Source organism: Mytilus californianus, unplaced genomic scaffold (assembly GCF_021869535.1).
Source record: "Mytilus californianus isolate M0D057914Y unplaced genomic scaffold, xbMytCali1.0.p SCAF_1, whole genome shotgun sequence".
NCBI classification, from domain to species: Eukaryota; Metazoa; Mollusca; class Bivalvia; order Mytilida; family Mytilidae; genus Mytilus; species Mytilus californianus.
The window spans coordinates 122621638-122637532 of record NW_026262581.1 but is presented as its reverse complement, the minus strand read 5'-3'; the positions used below and the strand labels follow the sequence as shown (position 1 = coordinate 122637532).

Genomic DNA, 15895 nt, shown 5'->3' with positions numbered 1-15895 from the left:
AACAGTAAATTTGGGATTTACAAATTTTAGTTTTGTTCAACCAATACACAAATTGGTTCAAAGGTAAATAATAATGTCAATACTAAATAAATGGAGAATGTGTCCATGGGACACAGATGATGCCTCTGCTTGCATATACTGTTATAAAGGGACATAGCTCAAGAACGGTAAAAATGACGTCACCCAAATTCTAACTTGATCTGTTTTTGTGGTAATTAGCATTGTGTATAAGTTTTCTTAACATTTGGTTGAGACAAACTAAAGTTAGAGAACAGAAAACAATTTCGTGACATTACACAGTCTTCATGATAAACTTTTAAATCTACAGGCCCAGACCTCAGTTTTTCGAAAATTTTAGTTAGATTTTGTTGGCCTGTAGAGATGATTTTTACAGACCCGAAAGCAATTTTACAAGCCTGGGCTGGTGGGCCTGTGGCTCAACGTGAAGACTAGTCGTACAGGGGAAACACTTAAAGGAGACGTGACACGATTTTAAAATTATTTTTTTTTTTTTTATTAAATTGATAAATATTAGTCTTAAAACATATTGTGTACAATTTTGCTAGTCAAAACCTGATCAATCGGCATTTTTTAGGTCAAAGAATCCAGCGCTTGTCATAATGAATCATTTTTAATTAGATAACGATCACGTGATCGTGCTTATGTCAGTGGTTACAAGCTGGGAAAATGTCTTACTGTGGTAACAATCCGATCGGTATTGTCTGAAAAATCGTCGTTGTTGGACTTTTCGCATGAAGAATTAATATCCTTTTCTTGGTTATTTTTCACACACAATGGCTCAAATTGATGAGGTCAATTGTCTTTGTAGTTTGTCAGTAATCGGGAAAAGTGCTTTCAATACCGTCCATAGTGTATCGACTTCGTCATATAGGTTTGTCTGATGAATAAATTTAATAAACCGCTTTCCTCATTTTTTATTTATTCAAATAAAACTACTTTTAATCATGATTCAAAATATAAATTCTATTATTGATGATCAAATTGTTCTTTTTTCTCTCTGTTACGGTAATGTTATAATTATGTGTGCGCCCGAAGCAGAAAGAAAAGAAAAAAAAAGATAGTAAAAGTAAAAGAGTATTATGCGTTCGCAAATGGTACGTTTTTTGTTTTGTTTTTTTGTTTTGTTTTGGTTACGGTGAGACTTTTAATAGGTATAAACTATCACCAAAAGTTATGCATATATTTTTTTTGGTTGGAAACCATACATCACGCCAAGGATTTGTATAGTGACAAATCCTTTATCACACTTTTTCTGCATTAGGATATTCAATTAACAATTTTATTACTTTCCCCCTTTTTATGTAAACAATTCAATTCAATATTTTATTTACGTCTCACCTTATGTATAAAATTAAACAATACAAAACGTTTATTGGAGGCTGTTGTATTAGTAATTAAATTTTGACACCTATAGCATACTTGACCAGGTGAAAGGTAAGAAGGCACCTGTAGTGTGATTTAGTCACGTGTTATGTTATTTACCTTGAACTACTGTAGTCTTATGTTGAAATAATTAATATAGTTATATTACACTTCTAAAGTATGCAATTCCATCCAAACCCTTATAAATCTAACTTCAAATTTAAGGAATTACACAAAGTAAATTCAAGTTCACACATTTCCACCCCTCTCTTCCAAATATCATTTAGCAATCAGTTTGTTTATTGCTACCAGCAAAATGCTTGAGTCCAGGAAAATATTCACAACTTAATATTTCTTCAAAAAGGGGTCATTTGAATATATGTTAAATTTTCAATCGTACTGAGCATGAAAATGTTTACATGTTACATACTTCAGTCTTCGAATACATGAATTATGTATTATTTGTATTTGGCTTTGATCTAGCTTACATTATTTGTGCGTTATCTCTATTGTTTTTACGTTAGTGGTTTCTGTACTTCGTACCGATCTTTTGAGTTAGACTGGTTTTTATAGTTCTTATGTACTGCTGTAAGACCGCTATCACACGTTTGGAGGTAGGCGCTCACAAACATATATCCCCCACGACACATTGTGAATGTGCCTGTCTCAAATCAGGAGCATGTATATCAGTGGTTCATGTCTGTCAAATTTTTTCTGCGGAAATTATTTTGTTATAAATAAGTTAGTTTTATCCCTAAAATTGTTTCACATTTTCATGTTGAGAACTTTTATAGCCGAATATACGGTATGAAGTTATAGACTTGCAAGCATACAGGAATATTACTTTTCCATCTCAAGAAGTCAATTAAAAAAATGCATCTGTTATAAACCTTTTTATATCTGCATATTCTTAAAAGCAATAAAAATAAGATCTATATACAGGTTGTCTATAATTAGTTATCAACGCTGGTTAGGGTATTTAATTGGTGGTGCATAGGGTATTGTATGGTCGTATTACATGCAGGTATTCATTAAACATCAGGTAGTTGTACCTGTATTTTCTGTAACAATAATACATTCCAATCTCACCTGTGCCCTCGGCAAAACCAACATCCAGGATGTACACAAAGAGCTTATGAAGTAATATTGCGTAATAACTATATCTAACCAAGTGGCGTGACACCTGAAGCTTGCAACTTCAAACGAGACCTGAAATTGCGAAACTCAATCACCTGTACCGTTCACCTGTGACCTATGATGAACTCATGGAATGGCACCCGAGACCCCAACTCTGGATTCCTTATGAAAGTGGGCGGAAAGAAGTGTAGTTTGGGCTTGTTAAAAAGTCCTATCTTTACACCTTCTAAGTCCGCGTGTCATTCGAAAAACAGAAAATATCATGTCAATATTCTTTTTAATTATATTGTTGAATCCATCGGCATCACGCATACTCATTTTTTTATCACTGTCATGCGTTTTGTTGGATAATAATCCAAACTAAATTTGTGCTGTACCCATATGTTAATATGAATAAAAGGAACCACTGACGTAGTAGCCTTGTTCTGAGTGACTTCCGGGATGGAAATATGCATATTTGACAGGTCGATAAATCGTTGCATTAAAATCTCATTAAAATACATATTTTAACAAATATTTGACACTTATATTGCTATCGATGTATTTTTGGGGAAAGTTAAGTATAAATAAACATTTTTAAACACAAATTGAAAATCGTGTCATGTCTCCTTTAATGCCCCCTCCACTACGACAGGGGCATAAAAACAGTGATCAAAATTTATTAAATTATGGTTTGTGATTTCTGTCATTTTCAACATTTCTACACATCGCTTCAAGACTTACTTCCATTGCACTGGTTCTTTACATTTGATTTCAGCAAATACAGTATTGGGATTTATCCTTTTAATAAATGCTTCATCTGTTAAATTTTCAGGAAGAATTGCTGAAATAAATTGAATATGCATGAGTAAACTATCTTATTTTATAAAATGTCATAATAATGTAATAGTTCTACCGTATGATAAAAGAGCAAAACATTCGTAAAGTCTAACAGTTATTAGATAAAAATACATAATCTTGTAACTAATCAGCATTCCAAAACTCAGTAAAGCCACATTTTAATACAGGTATGTACAGAGTTCTATTTTAATTACTGTACTACACTGCTACATATATTGGTTATTCACAATTACCCCCAAACTCAATTCCAGCTTTCCCTTTGTGATATGGAACCTTGTAGTACAATTTCATAAAGATCCATACACTTACACACAAGTTATTGTCCTGAAACTAGAAAAATGCTTGTTTTTTGCCCCTTTTTGGCCCCTAATTCCTAAAATTTGGAGGCAATTACCTCCAAAATCAATTCCAGCATTCCCATTGTGATATGGAACCTTGTGATACAATGTCAGAGAGATCCATAGACTTACACACAATTTATTGTCCTGAAACTAGAAAATTGCTTGTTTTTTGCCCCTTTTTGGCCCCTAATTCCTACAATTTGGAGGCAATTACCCCCAAAATCAATCCCAGCATTCCCTTTGTGATATGGAACCTTATGGTAAAATTTCATTGAGATCCATTCACTTAAACTAAAGTTAGAGTGCGAAAACTAATGTGTCTTCGGACGACGACGACGTCGACGTCATACCAATATACGACCACAAAAATTTTTTTGCGGTCGTATAAAAAGGTCTGGTTAACCGGTTAGCATTTTTGGTATTCGATATTCGGTCCTTCCAACGGTTTACCGTTAACAACACTAGTAGATACCTTTTGTTTGTACTGATGAACGACTTTAATATAAAGTGAAAAGTATGCACATATTGATTTATTGAAACTTGTGCAAATAGCCTGAAACAATGTATTCACCACAAAAATCTGTCCATTTATACAAATCAAGCTTTGAACAAACAAGTCTTAAGGTTTTAAATGTGAACAATGCATGAATGAATATGGCTACTTTTTGGCTTGTTATCTGTAGAAAGAAAAGTTACCCTCTTTACCTTACAAAGTGACACCATTGTGTATGCTCTATCAGTTATTTTAATTCAGACAAAGGTGGAAGCAATGCTGGTAAATATACAAATGAAGAGTAAATAAATGTTTATTGACAGACTGTTAAAGAGAACCAAGAATTATAAGTTCATTTGAGTATTCTGAGGATTACACTAATAATTGCCCATTTATAAACTTACAAAGACTTTTGACAAATGTGTGAGCAGCAAGAAGCTTCAAAGAATGTACTTCAAACAATATGGCATGGAATAACAGTTCCCTAGCATTTGGTCTCTCAGCTGGATCTTTTATAATACACTGAGATATAAAATCCTAAAAAATGCAAATATATAAATATTATGTCATGTATATAAAGAATAGCTGATTTCTATATGTAAACATTGTAAAATATATGCTGTGAGTCAGGTTAAGTAGATTTTTGGAAAATAGCAGAAGCAAAAGGTTATAATATTCTGTATCTATATACAAAAACTTAAAACTTTATAATCAATTAATCATTATGGTTTTAAGCAATTTTCTCTTTTTAAAACTGTTTCTTCCATTGAAAAAAAAAGGGAACAAATCTTTGAAACAATTTTATGTATACAAATTATTTCTTTAGATGAGGATTAACCACTAAATCATCATCATATGTATTTATCAACAAAGTAACGATTAATTGTTTTGATGATATTTCATTTTTCAAAAGACAATAGCTATTATTGTTTTGTATTATCCATTGACTGATCGATTGTTGTTTGCTAAAGGTTCATTTCAACTTACTCTCTGTACTGGATTTTCTAAAGATTCTAAAGTTCTTTTTATGTTTTCTTCTGTAACATGAACACTGGATTCACCACCATTTCCTTGAAAACCAAGAGCTGCAATCTGTAAACAATCATGAATGGCAACAATTAAATATACAACTCCTCCATACCCACAAAATGTATTGATTTTAGACAACTTCATGGTAAACTACCTTAAACCAAATTGAATTGTTTTACATTTGTCATTTCAGGGCATTTTATAGCTGACTATGCGGTATGGGCTTTGCTCATTGTTAAAGCTTGTACGGTGACCTATAGTTGTTAATTTCTGTGTCATTTGGTCTTTTGTGGAGAGTTGTCTCATTGGCAATACTACCACATCTTCTTTTTATACCTTAAACCAAAACTTTTACTCAATCAGTGTACAGAAGAATCCCTGTCTGAACACTTACTTGACATAACCATGTATTTCATAAAGTTCACATCAATTATTTGAATCTGGAATAATTATGAATTCTGGAAAATTGATAAGAAATGTATGATGCAAACAAACCCAATTTAAGAGGGTAAGCCATGTATGCTGTACGGTGACCTATAGTTGTTAATTTCTGTGTCATTTGGTCTCTTGTGAAGAGTTGTCTCATTGGCAATCGTACCACATCTTCTTATTTTTATAGGGCTAAGGGGGTTAGTTAGTTCATACTGAAATATCAGTGAAAGTAATGTTAACCTTAGCCATGCATGCTCTTTAGTTTGGTTAGTTTTCCATCATATATTTCTTATCAATTTTCCAAATTTCCAAATTATTCCATATTCAAATAATTCCTTGTTTAATGACACACATTAACCGAACACAGATGTACACATGTACTGGTATCCTTGGCTTTTAAATATTTGGCTTTAAGCATTCCTGATGAAGGCAAATCCAGAAAAGCACTTTGGATGCAAAAAATCTATAATGTGTTCTTTTCATTTTTTTATACTGTGAACATTCCTAGTGTAGTAGTGAAATATTTCTTGTCGAGAACAATTCTCTTGACATAATTCTTAATTGTTACACTCACCTCTAATGCACAAATTCCAAAAGAATATATATCAATAGGAGGTCCAAAGGCACCTGGATCTGAAAAAGGAAAACAGCAATAACCTCAGTTTAAAGATTTTGGCTTTACTTTTGGAGATTAGATATGATGCAATTACTGCAAAGCATGTTTATTGATAAATGTTTTTGTTGGAACTAAAAGCATTGATATGTTCTTACAATCACCAATCCATAAACAAATTCTGGTTTGAGATGAAACTTTGTATTAAACTCTCATTTCTTATCGAACTTATATAACACAATGAATTTAAATGAAAATTGTGTTTTCTGCTACTAAGACGTTCTTTACTGGTACCTTAATCTGTTAGTTATTTACTATCCTACAGGGCCATTATGATATTGCAATAGATATATAGATATATGATATATCCAAATGCATATTGATAGAAAGCAGAAAGTACTACTCTACAGTCTATCATAGGTGGTTCCAACTCTAAAACTTCAAGAAGAAGAATTAATTTTATATGTGCACAGTGCATTTATATCCATCTCCATGATATAAAGGTGACTACTAATATTTTTTTTAAATGAGAACCCAAATATATAAAGTATTGGCAAACAGGCTGTACAAAATAAAACCTCTTAAACATGAACAATAAAAAATGGAATTAAAAACTCAAATGGCCGGGTTGCACAGAATGTTTCTTAAACAATGGTCAAACGATTTGACTATATATATGTAAAAATTAAAAAAAAATTGCAAACAAATATTTAAACAATTCCAAAATGGTAGCTGCACATCTTTAATAGGTTTTCAAAATTTCTGTGAAGTTCAAGGAACTGGGTTGAGAACTGTAGGAGGAATTGAATACATAAAACAGGTACCATCTTTTGAAAATTCTGCAGAAAAAATGTTAACTTGACAAGTCTGGGAGAATGAAAACAAAATTCTTCAAACAATTTTTGTTACAGCAGGTTCACAACTTCAGTACATGTAAAATTTCATGGATCTTGATTGAAAACTGTAGGAAGAATTGATTACAAAAAATTTACCAAGTCCCAAGTCTGACAAAATGGAAAAAAAATCCTGAAACAATTCTATTATACCAGATGCACAACTTTAATATGTTTGCAGTTTTAGGGACCTGGTTGGAAAACTTTAGATGATAACACAAAATAGGTAACCACTTTTCCATGCCCAAAATCACATACTATAAGCCAGTTTTGCACTTCATGCAACCTGGCCAAAAAAGCAAAAGTAATAAAAAATAACAAAGCTTCATTCCAAAAATTGTCTTTTAAACTATTAACAAGAGGCTGTCAATATGACAGCAAACCAGGTTTTACTTACATGTATTGAAAAAGCAATCAAGGGCTAAAACTCCTGGACAGCATAAGTGGTATTTGTAAAAATCAACCTTCACCTCCATTTTGTCTTCAGAAACAACATATTAAAATTTCAAAAGGATCGGTTTAACCTTTCTCAAGTAAATGTACAGAAACAACATAAAGTGTCATTTTTCAATTAATTAAGGACCATTAATCCTGAACAGCAAAAGTGAAATAGTAAATTTAAAATTTAACCTTCATTTTGCTATCCAACACAACAAAATAAAATCTGAAAAGGATTGGATATCATTTTCAAGTTATTACACATAAAAAACATAAAGAACCATTTTTCATTTAGTAAAGGAGCATAACCCCTGAATGGCAAAAGTAAAAACTCCTCGATATTTAAGTTGACCTCCATTTTGTCTAGTAAATAAATCAATCAAATAAAAAATCACACGGATGCCAATCATTGCTATTTAAGGCCAGGTTAACCAGTATTAACACTAACATTTCCTTCGTATATGCTGTTCAATGTTAATCAGAAGGCTAAATTGATGTTTATTCCAAGTTTCAACACAATTTTATGTTTTAAATAATATTTCTTATCATTTGCAATATCAAATGTACAACATAAAATGGTGAGTTTTGGACTGCAGATACAGGACAACTATAGGAACATCACTTGACACCCTGGATGCTTTACTTGACTATTTAATTTACCTGACTGGTCAGCTGACGTTATATCTAAAATCAAAAATAAAGCCTCAACTTTAAATACTTAATATAATATAGGTCTTGTTCAATGCTATTACAGTAAGGTCCAGGATACATATCTTTCAAAACATGATGTACTCCACCTACTGAAAAGTTAAACATTTAAAAAAGAGGTTACTTTCTTCTTATTTCCTGATTAACATAAAATTGCTTAAATATTTCCCTCTCATAAATTTGATCTTTCACAGAAAAAAAAGAAAAAAAAACCACACAAAAATAAAAATCTTATCTGGCCCATAAATTTGAGAAATAAATATAAAACTACTTTATTCACCATTAAATTTGAGAAATTTAAACTCAACAAATGTTTAAACCACTTTGCTTATCCAGCATATTTATCAGTAAACAGCAGTTCATGTCATCTTATAATACTTTAAAACAACTTAAAATCAAGCATACAAAGCAATAGTTATATATGCACCAGATAAAGTTGGACAAATATGAATGATTTAAAAGAATGATAATATTACTAACCTGCATATTCAGGTGCAATGCAATGCATGTTCTTTATATCTTTTCTGTATGTCTTTACATGATGCATAGCATCTGGAGCAACTGTTGAACACATATAAGAATATTAAATTAAAATATACCTTTACACACTAAATCTAATTTACATTTCAAAACTGTATTTTGACAGTATGTCGATTACACATCCTTTTTTATACATCATGATATAAAAGCAAGACTGTAATTTCTTTAAAAACCCAATTACTATCAGTAAATGTTCCACACTATGGTTAATTGTTCAAATATAAGTATATGTTTCATTGCAAAGCCCCTAGTCCTTTGACAGCATCTAGATGTTTTTTTTCTGGGTTTTTAAGTTGATGGGTTACTATCTCACTCTCATTAACATATATATCAAATATCTCCTTTCACTCAAATCTGAAAATAAGACACAAAAAAAAAAACAACAACAATATGATATTTACCAATAGACCCATTAATTTTATACCCCTGTCTCAATTTTTTATTTTTTTTATTATTGTAGATGGAAAATTATCATAGCATCAAGTGAACAAATAAATTGTGAACTTTTTTAAGCAGTTATCAGTGTTATTTGATTTTAACGTAGCCTGTACCCTTTAAAGGCATCAATTTTCTAATGCACCTCTTATTCATCCCAAAACCCCAGGAGATCTTAAAGTTTGGGAGCTGAAAGTTGTTTCCTACATTTGCACAGGGATGTCAAAGTTGAACTATGTATTTAACCATGACTTACAATTTTACTGTTTTTTCTCCATGTGCATGGGTCACCTTTTAGCAGTGGTGATTAGTCATGCCAAGTATCATAACCCAACACCTAGGGGTTTGGAAGTTAAAGAGTGGAAATGATTTTAAAAGTACATATGCACAGGAGTGAATAAGATGAAGTAATTTTTTTGACCATGACTTTCAATGTAGACTTTAATTCCATGTACATGGCACACCTTCTAGTATTGTTGCATAATTACTATAATAGGCCTTCTGACGAGGCAGGGCCCTTATAACCAAAACACATCTGCAGGGCAACATAGTTTTAACAAAAGACAGGTGTCTATACAATAGGTCAAGCTCTAAATTGTCCAGAGGTAAGAAAAGTTGTCCAGAGTATAGGTGAATATAAACATAAGCATTCAAAATTTCCAAGATGGTAGCAATATAAAATTTACATTGCTCCATAGGATTCAGCTGTCATATCCAAAGTATACTTTTGTAATCAGCTACCAGTTCATATTACAAAAAATAAATTGGTAAGTCATTGTGTGCACATGTGTAACCATTCCCAAACAATTATACTGCTTTGAGATAGAGTTAGATAGCTCATTCAATAGAATCCGAACTGTTTTTTTGTACAAGTCAATTTTATAAACCATCTCTATTTGAGAAACAACTTAGTCATACACCTGGCTAGCATATACATGTATCTGTGTTTATATCTGCAAAAACTTGTTAACTTTCATAGTATATACATGTGTCTTTTTATCTATAATGTGTCCTAATTATCTTTTTTAAAGTCTAACCCCTAACATTTAAAACTGTAATTGTGTACCTTAGTTTGTTCAGGTTATTATGTATTTGTTTTCTGCTACAAATATCAATTGATTCTTAAAAAAAAAGATTTATAGTATATACCAAAAGACCATGTTACAGTCTGACTCTTAGGTCAAGTATTGTAGCCTTTAATTTCATGCAACTGTTAAATTTGAATACATGCAGTATATTTTCCTGACATTCCTTGTTAAATCCAGTATATTAGTTTTAGCAGTATAAAGTTGTAGAAATTGAAAGAACTAAAGCTATACAATAATATACATGCCACAGTAAACATAAACTAATTCATGGAAATTGTTATGAGCAAGTTCTAATATAAACCAATCATATGTAGTGTTGGGTAATTATGACAAAATCCTGTATTCCAATTTTACAAATAACCAGAAGTGTATAATCAATTGTTATCCATTTCATTTTAAAAAAAAATTATGCTGGTTAATAACATTTAATACAACTATAAATATAAGTTGAGGTAAGTATTATTTCTCATTAATTTTGGTATTATCCACATGAGATTATTCTTTAAAGATGAAAACAAAAGAAACAGGACAAAAAATAAAATAAATATATATATTTTCAAATAAATTAAGTTTGACTCAATACATCAATATTTCAATGATAGATAATTGATCATTTGAGATAATTATTACAACAGTAAAATATGAGAAAACAATATCAGGATCAAACAGAACAACCAACATAGTGAGATGATCTAAATGAACAAACCAACAGAGTATGAGGTGAAAAAAAAAACTACCAACATAGTCTGAGAAGCAAACAGAACAACCAAAAGTCTGAGGAACAAACAAAACTACCAACATAGTCCCAGGAACAAACAGAACTACCAACATACTCCCAGGAACAAACAGAATTACCAACCAAGTCCCAGGAGCAAACAGAACAACCAACATACTCCCAGGAACAAACAGAACAACCAACATACTCCCAGGAACAAACAGAATTACAAACAAAGTCTGAGGAGCAAACAGAACAACCAACATAGTCTGAGGAGCAAACAGAACAACCAACATAGTCTGAGGGTCAAACAGAACAACCAACATAGTCTGAGGGTCAAACAGAACAACCAACATAGTCTGAGGGTCAAACAGAACTACCAACATAGTCTGAGGAGCAAACAGAACTACCAACATAGTCTGAGGACCAAACAGAACAACCAACATAGTCTGAGGGTCAAACAGAACTACCAACATAGTCTGAGGAGCAAACAGAACTACCAACATAGTCTGAAGAGCAAACAGAACTACCAACATAGTACCAGGAACAAACAGAACAACCAACATAGTCTGAGGAGCAAACAGAACAACCAACATAGTCTTATGACCAAACAGAACAACCAACATAGTCTGAGGAGCAAAATGAACAACCAACATAGTCTGAGGAGCAAACAGAACAACCAACATAGTCTGAGGAGCAAACAGAACAACCAACATAGTCTGAAGAGCAAACAGAACTACCAACATAGTCTGAGGACCAAACAGAACAACCAACATAGTCTGAGGAGCAAACAGAACAACCAACATAGTCTGAGAAGCAAACAGAACTACCAACATAGTCTGAGGAGCACACAGAACATCCAACACAGTCTGAAGAGCAAACAGAACAACCAACATAGTCTGAGTAGCAAACAGAACTACCAACATAGTCTGAGAAGCAAACAGAACAATCAACATAGTCTGAGGAGCATCAGAACAACCAACAGGGTATGAGGAGCAAACAGAACAACCAACATAGTCTGAGGAGCAAACAGAACAACCAACATAGTCTGAGGGTCAAACAGAACTACCAACATAGTCTGAGGACCAAACAGAACAACCAACATAGTACCAGGAACAAACAGAACAACCAACATAGTCTGAGGAGCAAACAGAACAACCAACATAGTCTGAGGAGCAAACAGAACAAACAACATAGTACCAGGAGCAAACAGAACTACCAACATAGTACCAGGAGCAAACAGAACTACCAACATAGTCTGTGGAGCAAACAGAACAACCAACATAGTCTGAGGAGCAAACAGAACAACCAACATAGTCTGAGGAGCAAATAGAACAACCAACATAGTCTGAGGAGCAAACAGAACAACTAACATAGTACCAGGAGCAAACAGAACAACCAATATAGTCTGAGGAGCAAACAGAACAACCAACATAGTACCAGGAGCAAACAGAACTACCAACATAGTCTGAGGAGCAAACAGAACAACCAACATAGTCTGAGGAGCAAACAGAACAACCAACATAGTCTGAGGAGCAAACAGAATAACCAACATAGTCTGAGGAGCAAACAGAACAACCAACATAGTCTGAGGAGCAAACAGAACAACCAACATAGTACCAGGAGCAAACAGAACAACCAACATAGTCTGAGGAACAAACAAAACAACCAACATAGTCTGAGGAACAAACAGAACCACCAACATAGTCTGAGGAGCAAACAGAACTACCAACATAGTCTGAGGAGCAAACAGAACAACCAACATAGTCTGAGAAGCAAACAGAGCTACCAACATAGTCTGATAATCAACCAACATAATATAAGGTCAAACAGAACAAACAACATACTTATTCAGAACAAGAACATTATGCTGCCATATGAATCTAAACCCTGATTTGTACTAGATATTTATCGTTAGTTCATAAGGTAACAAACATCAGAAAGACATGTCATCCTAACAACACACATTATTTTTACTCTGACCAGACCAGTCTTTCCTATTACTCCTAAATACCAATTGCCTAGAGAAGAAGGGGCAATACCAATTTTCTTCAAGTCTTTGTTTTGACTCGACCAGGGTTTGAACTCACAACCTCCTGCATTCGAGGCAAGCATGGTACCATGAAACCACTGAGGTAGTCAGAATCATATGAGGAATAGTTTATAACTAGCTATGCTATCCTCATTAAGTAAAGATTATTAATTAGTAAACCAGTAATATATAATTACCACTGTAATTTCAAAAGTAAAAAAAAATTGACAGATGATTAATGAGAAAACAACAGCCAATGACATTTGATCATACTGGCCATTGAGGCTAGGAGAGCTAAAGTTTAACTTAATTTCAGGAGATACAGAAACCATCTTAAAATAATACATTTTGTTTGAACTCTTAATTAGAACAATTGAATGTTCATGTTTAAACATTACAAAATTTAACTTTTTTCAAAGTATAAGAAACTATTGGCAAGTTTTATTCCTACATACAATTTTTAGCATCTACAGATACAAGTAAAAAATGGTGCAAAAATTGGGAGAACAATACAACAATCAAGATGCATAATAAATTGTAACCTATTCCTAAACTAAAATTAAAGTATTTAAAGAGAAAATGTGCTGACATAAAACATTATGTATTTCCAGTATTAAAAATTGGAGATGGCAAGGGTAAGCACACATAAAAACTAAGAAAACAAGCTTCAAAACTTTTTAGAATACAAACAAAGCAAAGTAAAAGTGGGGTGGATTATATTTCCTTAACCATTTTTTAAAAAGATTTTTAAAAGTGTCAAATTATAAATTTATATAATGATATCATCTTGAAAATCTGATAATATTTTATAAAATTTGTGTTAGAAACATCCTATCTTAAAAAGTGGTGTATTACATTTTTCCAATCTATTAACTAAAAATAACAACAGAGCGAGCAACAAAGATTGTTATCAGCACTGTGTTATGGATAGCTCCACATGATAAGCTATGGTGTATTCCTTAATTTTCAGTTTGGACCAGCTGATAAAACTGTTCTAGTTTATTCTAAAATTAGAAAAAAAAGTAAAATGTAAAATGATATGTATTAAAAAAAGATCTGAATTATTCTGGTTATAATTATCAAACACCAGAACATGCTTTAGTTTTCCACCACACTAATACAGCAGTACAGCAGTATTAACCTTTAGTCTCCCTGATTTCTCCTGTCACATAACATACTGCACCATATTCTACAGGGAAATAAAAGTAAAGCAAAACCAAAATCAATGACACAAATATGTCAAATTATAAAATACAACATCGAAATTTGTCTATAGTTGAGAAATTAAATAGTTTGCAAATAAGAATCCCAAATAAGAAGCAACAAGAGTTTAAATGTGGCAATCTTCCTGTAATAATTTATTTTAACTTTTTAAAACAATTCTCCTTTTTTGTATATCAGGGTTATAATGCATTAGTAATTCGCCATACATTAAATGCTGAAATAGACATCATACGCAGTGTTAAGCATTTTAAATCTTTCCTGTGTATCACTAAGTGTTGGCCTAAATTTGATTGAATAGGAATTACCATTCTCTAGTTGGTCAGAAACTACTTGACAATGACAAGGAAGCTCTCATATGAAGTGTACCTTGAAAAACTCTCACACTTGAACTAAATACACTTCGATAATAAAATCAAAATAAAAATCAAAAATTAAATTAAAAATAATAATGAAAGAAAAATTAAAATTGACTAAAAATTGTAAAGATTATAAATGATAATAATCATAAAAAATTTGTAAATCTAGATTATATAAATGAAAAATTATTCATCTAAAAAAACTTCACAGCGCAATGTACCAGAAAGTCCAAAAGTTGATGGATTTCCATATCAAAAGAAGAACAAAAAGAAAGGAAAGAACATGACCTAAAGTTCTAATATACAGCTACATTTCATAGTTGTATGGTTTTACATTTTTATCATTGTTTTGTTTTGTGTTTTTTTTTTTTAATTCAAAGAACACTGCGTCTAACAAATTAGTTATATATATATAATAGTCATTAGATTTGCACACCAAAACTAATATAAGATGGTAATATACAAAGAAGATGTTATAAAATGCTCCGCTGGGGCGCAGCTTGATACGACCGCAGAGGTCGAACCCTGAACAGTTGGGGCAAGTATGGACACAACATTCAAGCTTGATACAGCTCTGAATTTGGATTGTAATTAAATATTTGACACAGCATAGGTTTCTCACACAGAATGAAAGTGGTCTAAGAACTTAAAAATTTTTAATTTACCTATTCAAACCATATCATTATTATTTGCTTTTATATATAAATCAGAAATAACCAATTTAAAATGGAAAATTTTAAAGAAAAAAAAGGGAAAAAAAAATCCCCCCCCCAATTTTTTGAACCCCCTTATGATTCATCACCCCCAAACTCAATCCCAGCTTTCCCTTTGTGGTATGGTACCTTCCAGTACAATTTCAGAGAGATCCATACTCTGTGACCTATAATGGTTTACTTTTATAAATTTTTACTTGGATGGAGAGTTGTCTCATTGGCACTCATACCACATCTTCTTATATCTACTTGAACACAAGTTATTGTGTTATTGTCTGGAAACTAGAAAAATGCTCGTTTTTTGGCCCCAAATTCCTAAACGTTTAGGGCAATTACCCCCAAACTCAAACCCAGCTTTCCCTTTGTGATATGGAACCTTGCAGTACAATTTCATAAAGATCCATACACTTACACACAAGTTATTGTCCTGAAACTAGAAAAATGCTTGTTTTTTTGCCCTTTTATGGCCCCTAATTACTAAAATT

The 15895-nt window shown here is 32.2% G+C and overlaps 1 protein-coding gene across 4 annotated transcripts in view; it reads right to left on the bottom strand.

The window, feature by feature from the left end:
• LOC127712155 (nuclear receptor-binding protein-like) overlaps positions 1-15895 on the bottom strand; it is a 46296-nt gene that overhangs the window by 5400 nt on the left and 25001 nt on the right. Inside the window, exons 7-13 of one of the 4 annotated variants that reach the window (XM_052218430.1) lie at positions 14259-14306; positions 8788-8868; positions 8260-8283; positions 6230-6288; positions 5182-5286; positions 4599-4731; positions 3244-3343 (exon numbers count right to left, since the gene is read on the bottom strand). In XM_052218430.1, the coding sequence (XP_052074390.1) occupies positions 3244-3343; positions 4599-4731; positions 5182-5286; positions 6230-6288; positions 8260-8283; positions 8788-8868; positions 14259-14306 (550 nt within the window). The remainder of the gene's footprint in view (positions 1-3243; positions 3344-4598; positions 4732-5181; positions 5287-6229; positions 6289-8259; positions 8284-8787; positions 8869-14258; positions 14307-15895) is intronic. The other 3 variants (XM_052218440.1, XM_052218449.1, XM_052218458.1) reach the window with 3 other exon arrangements.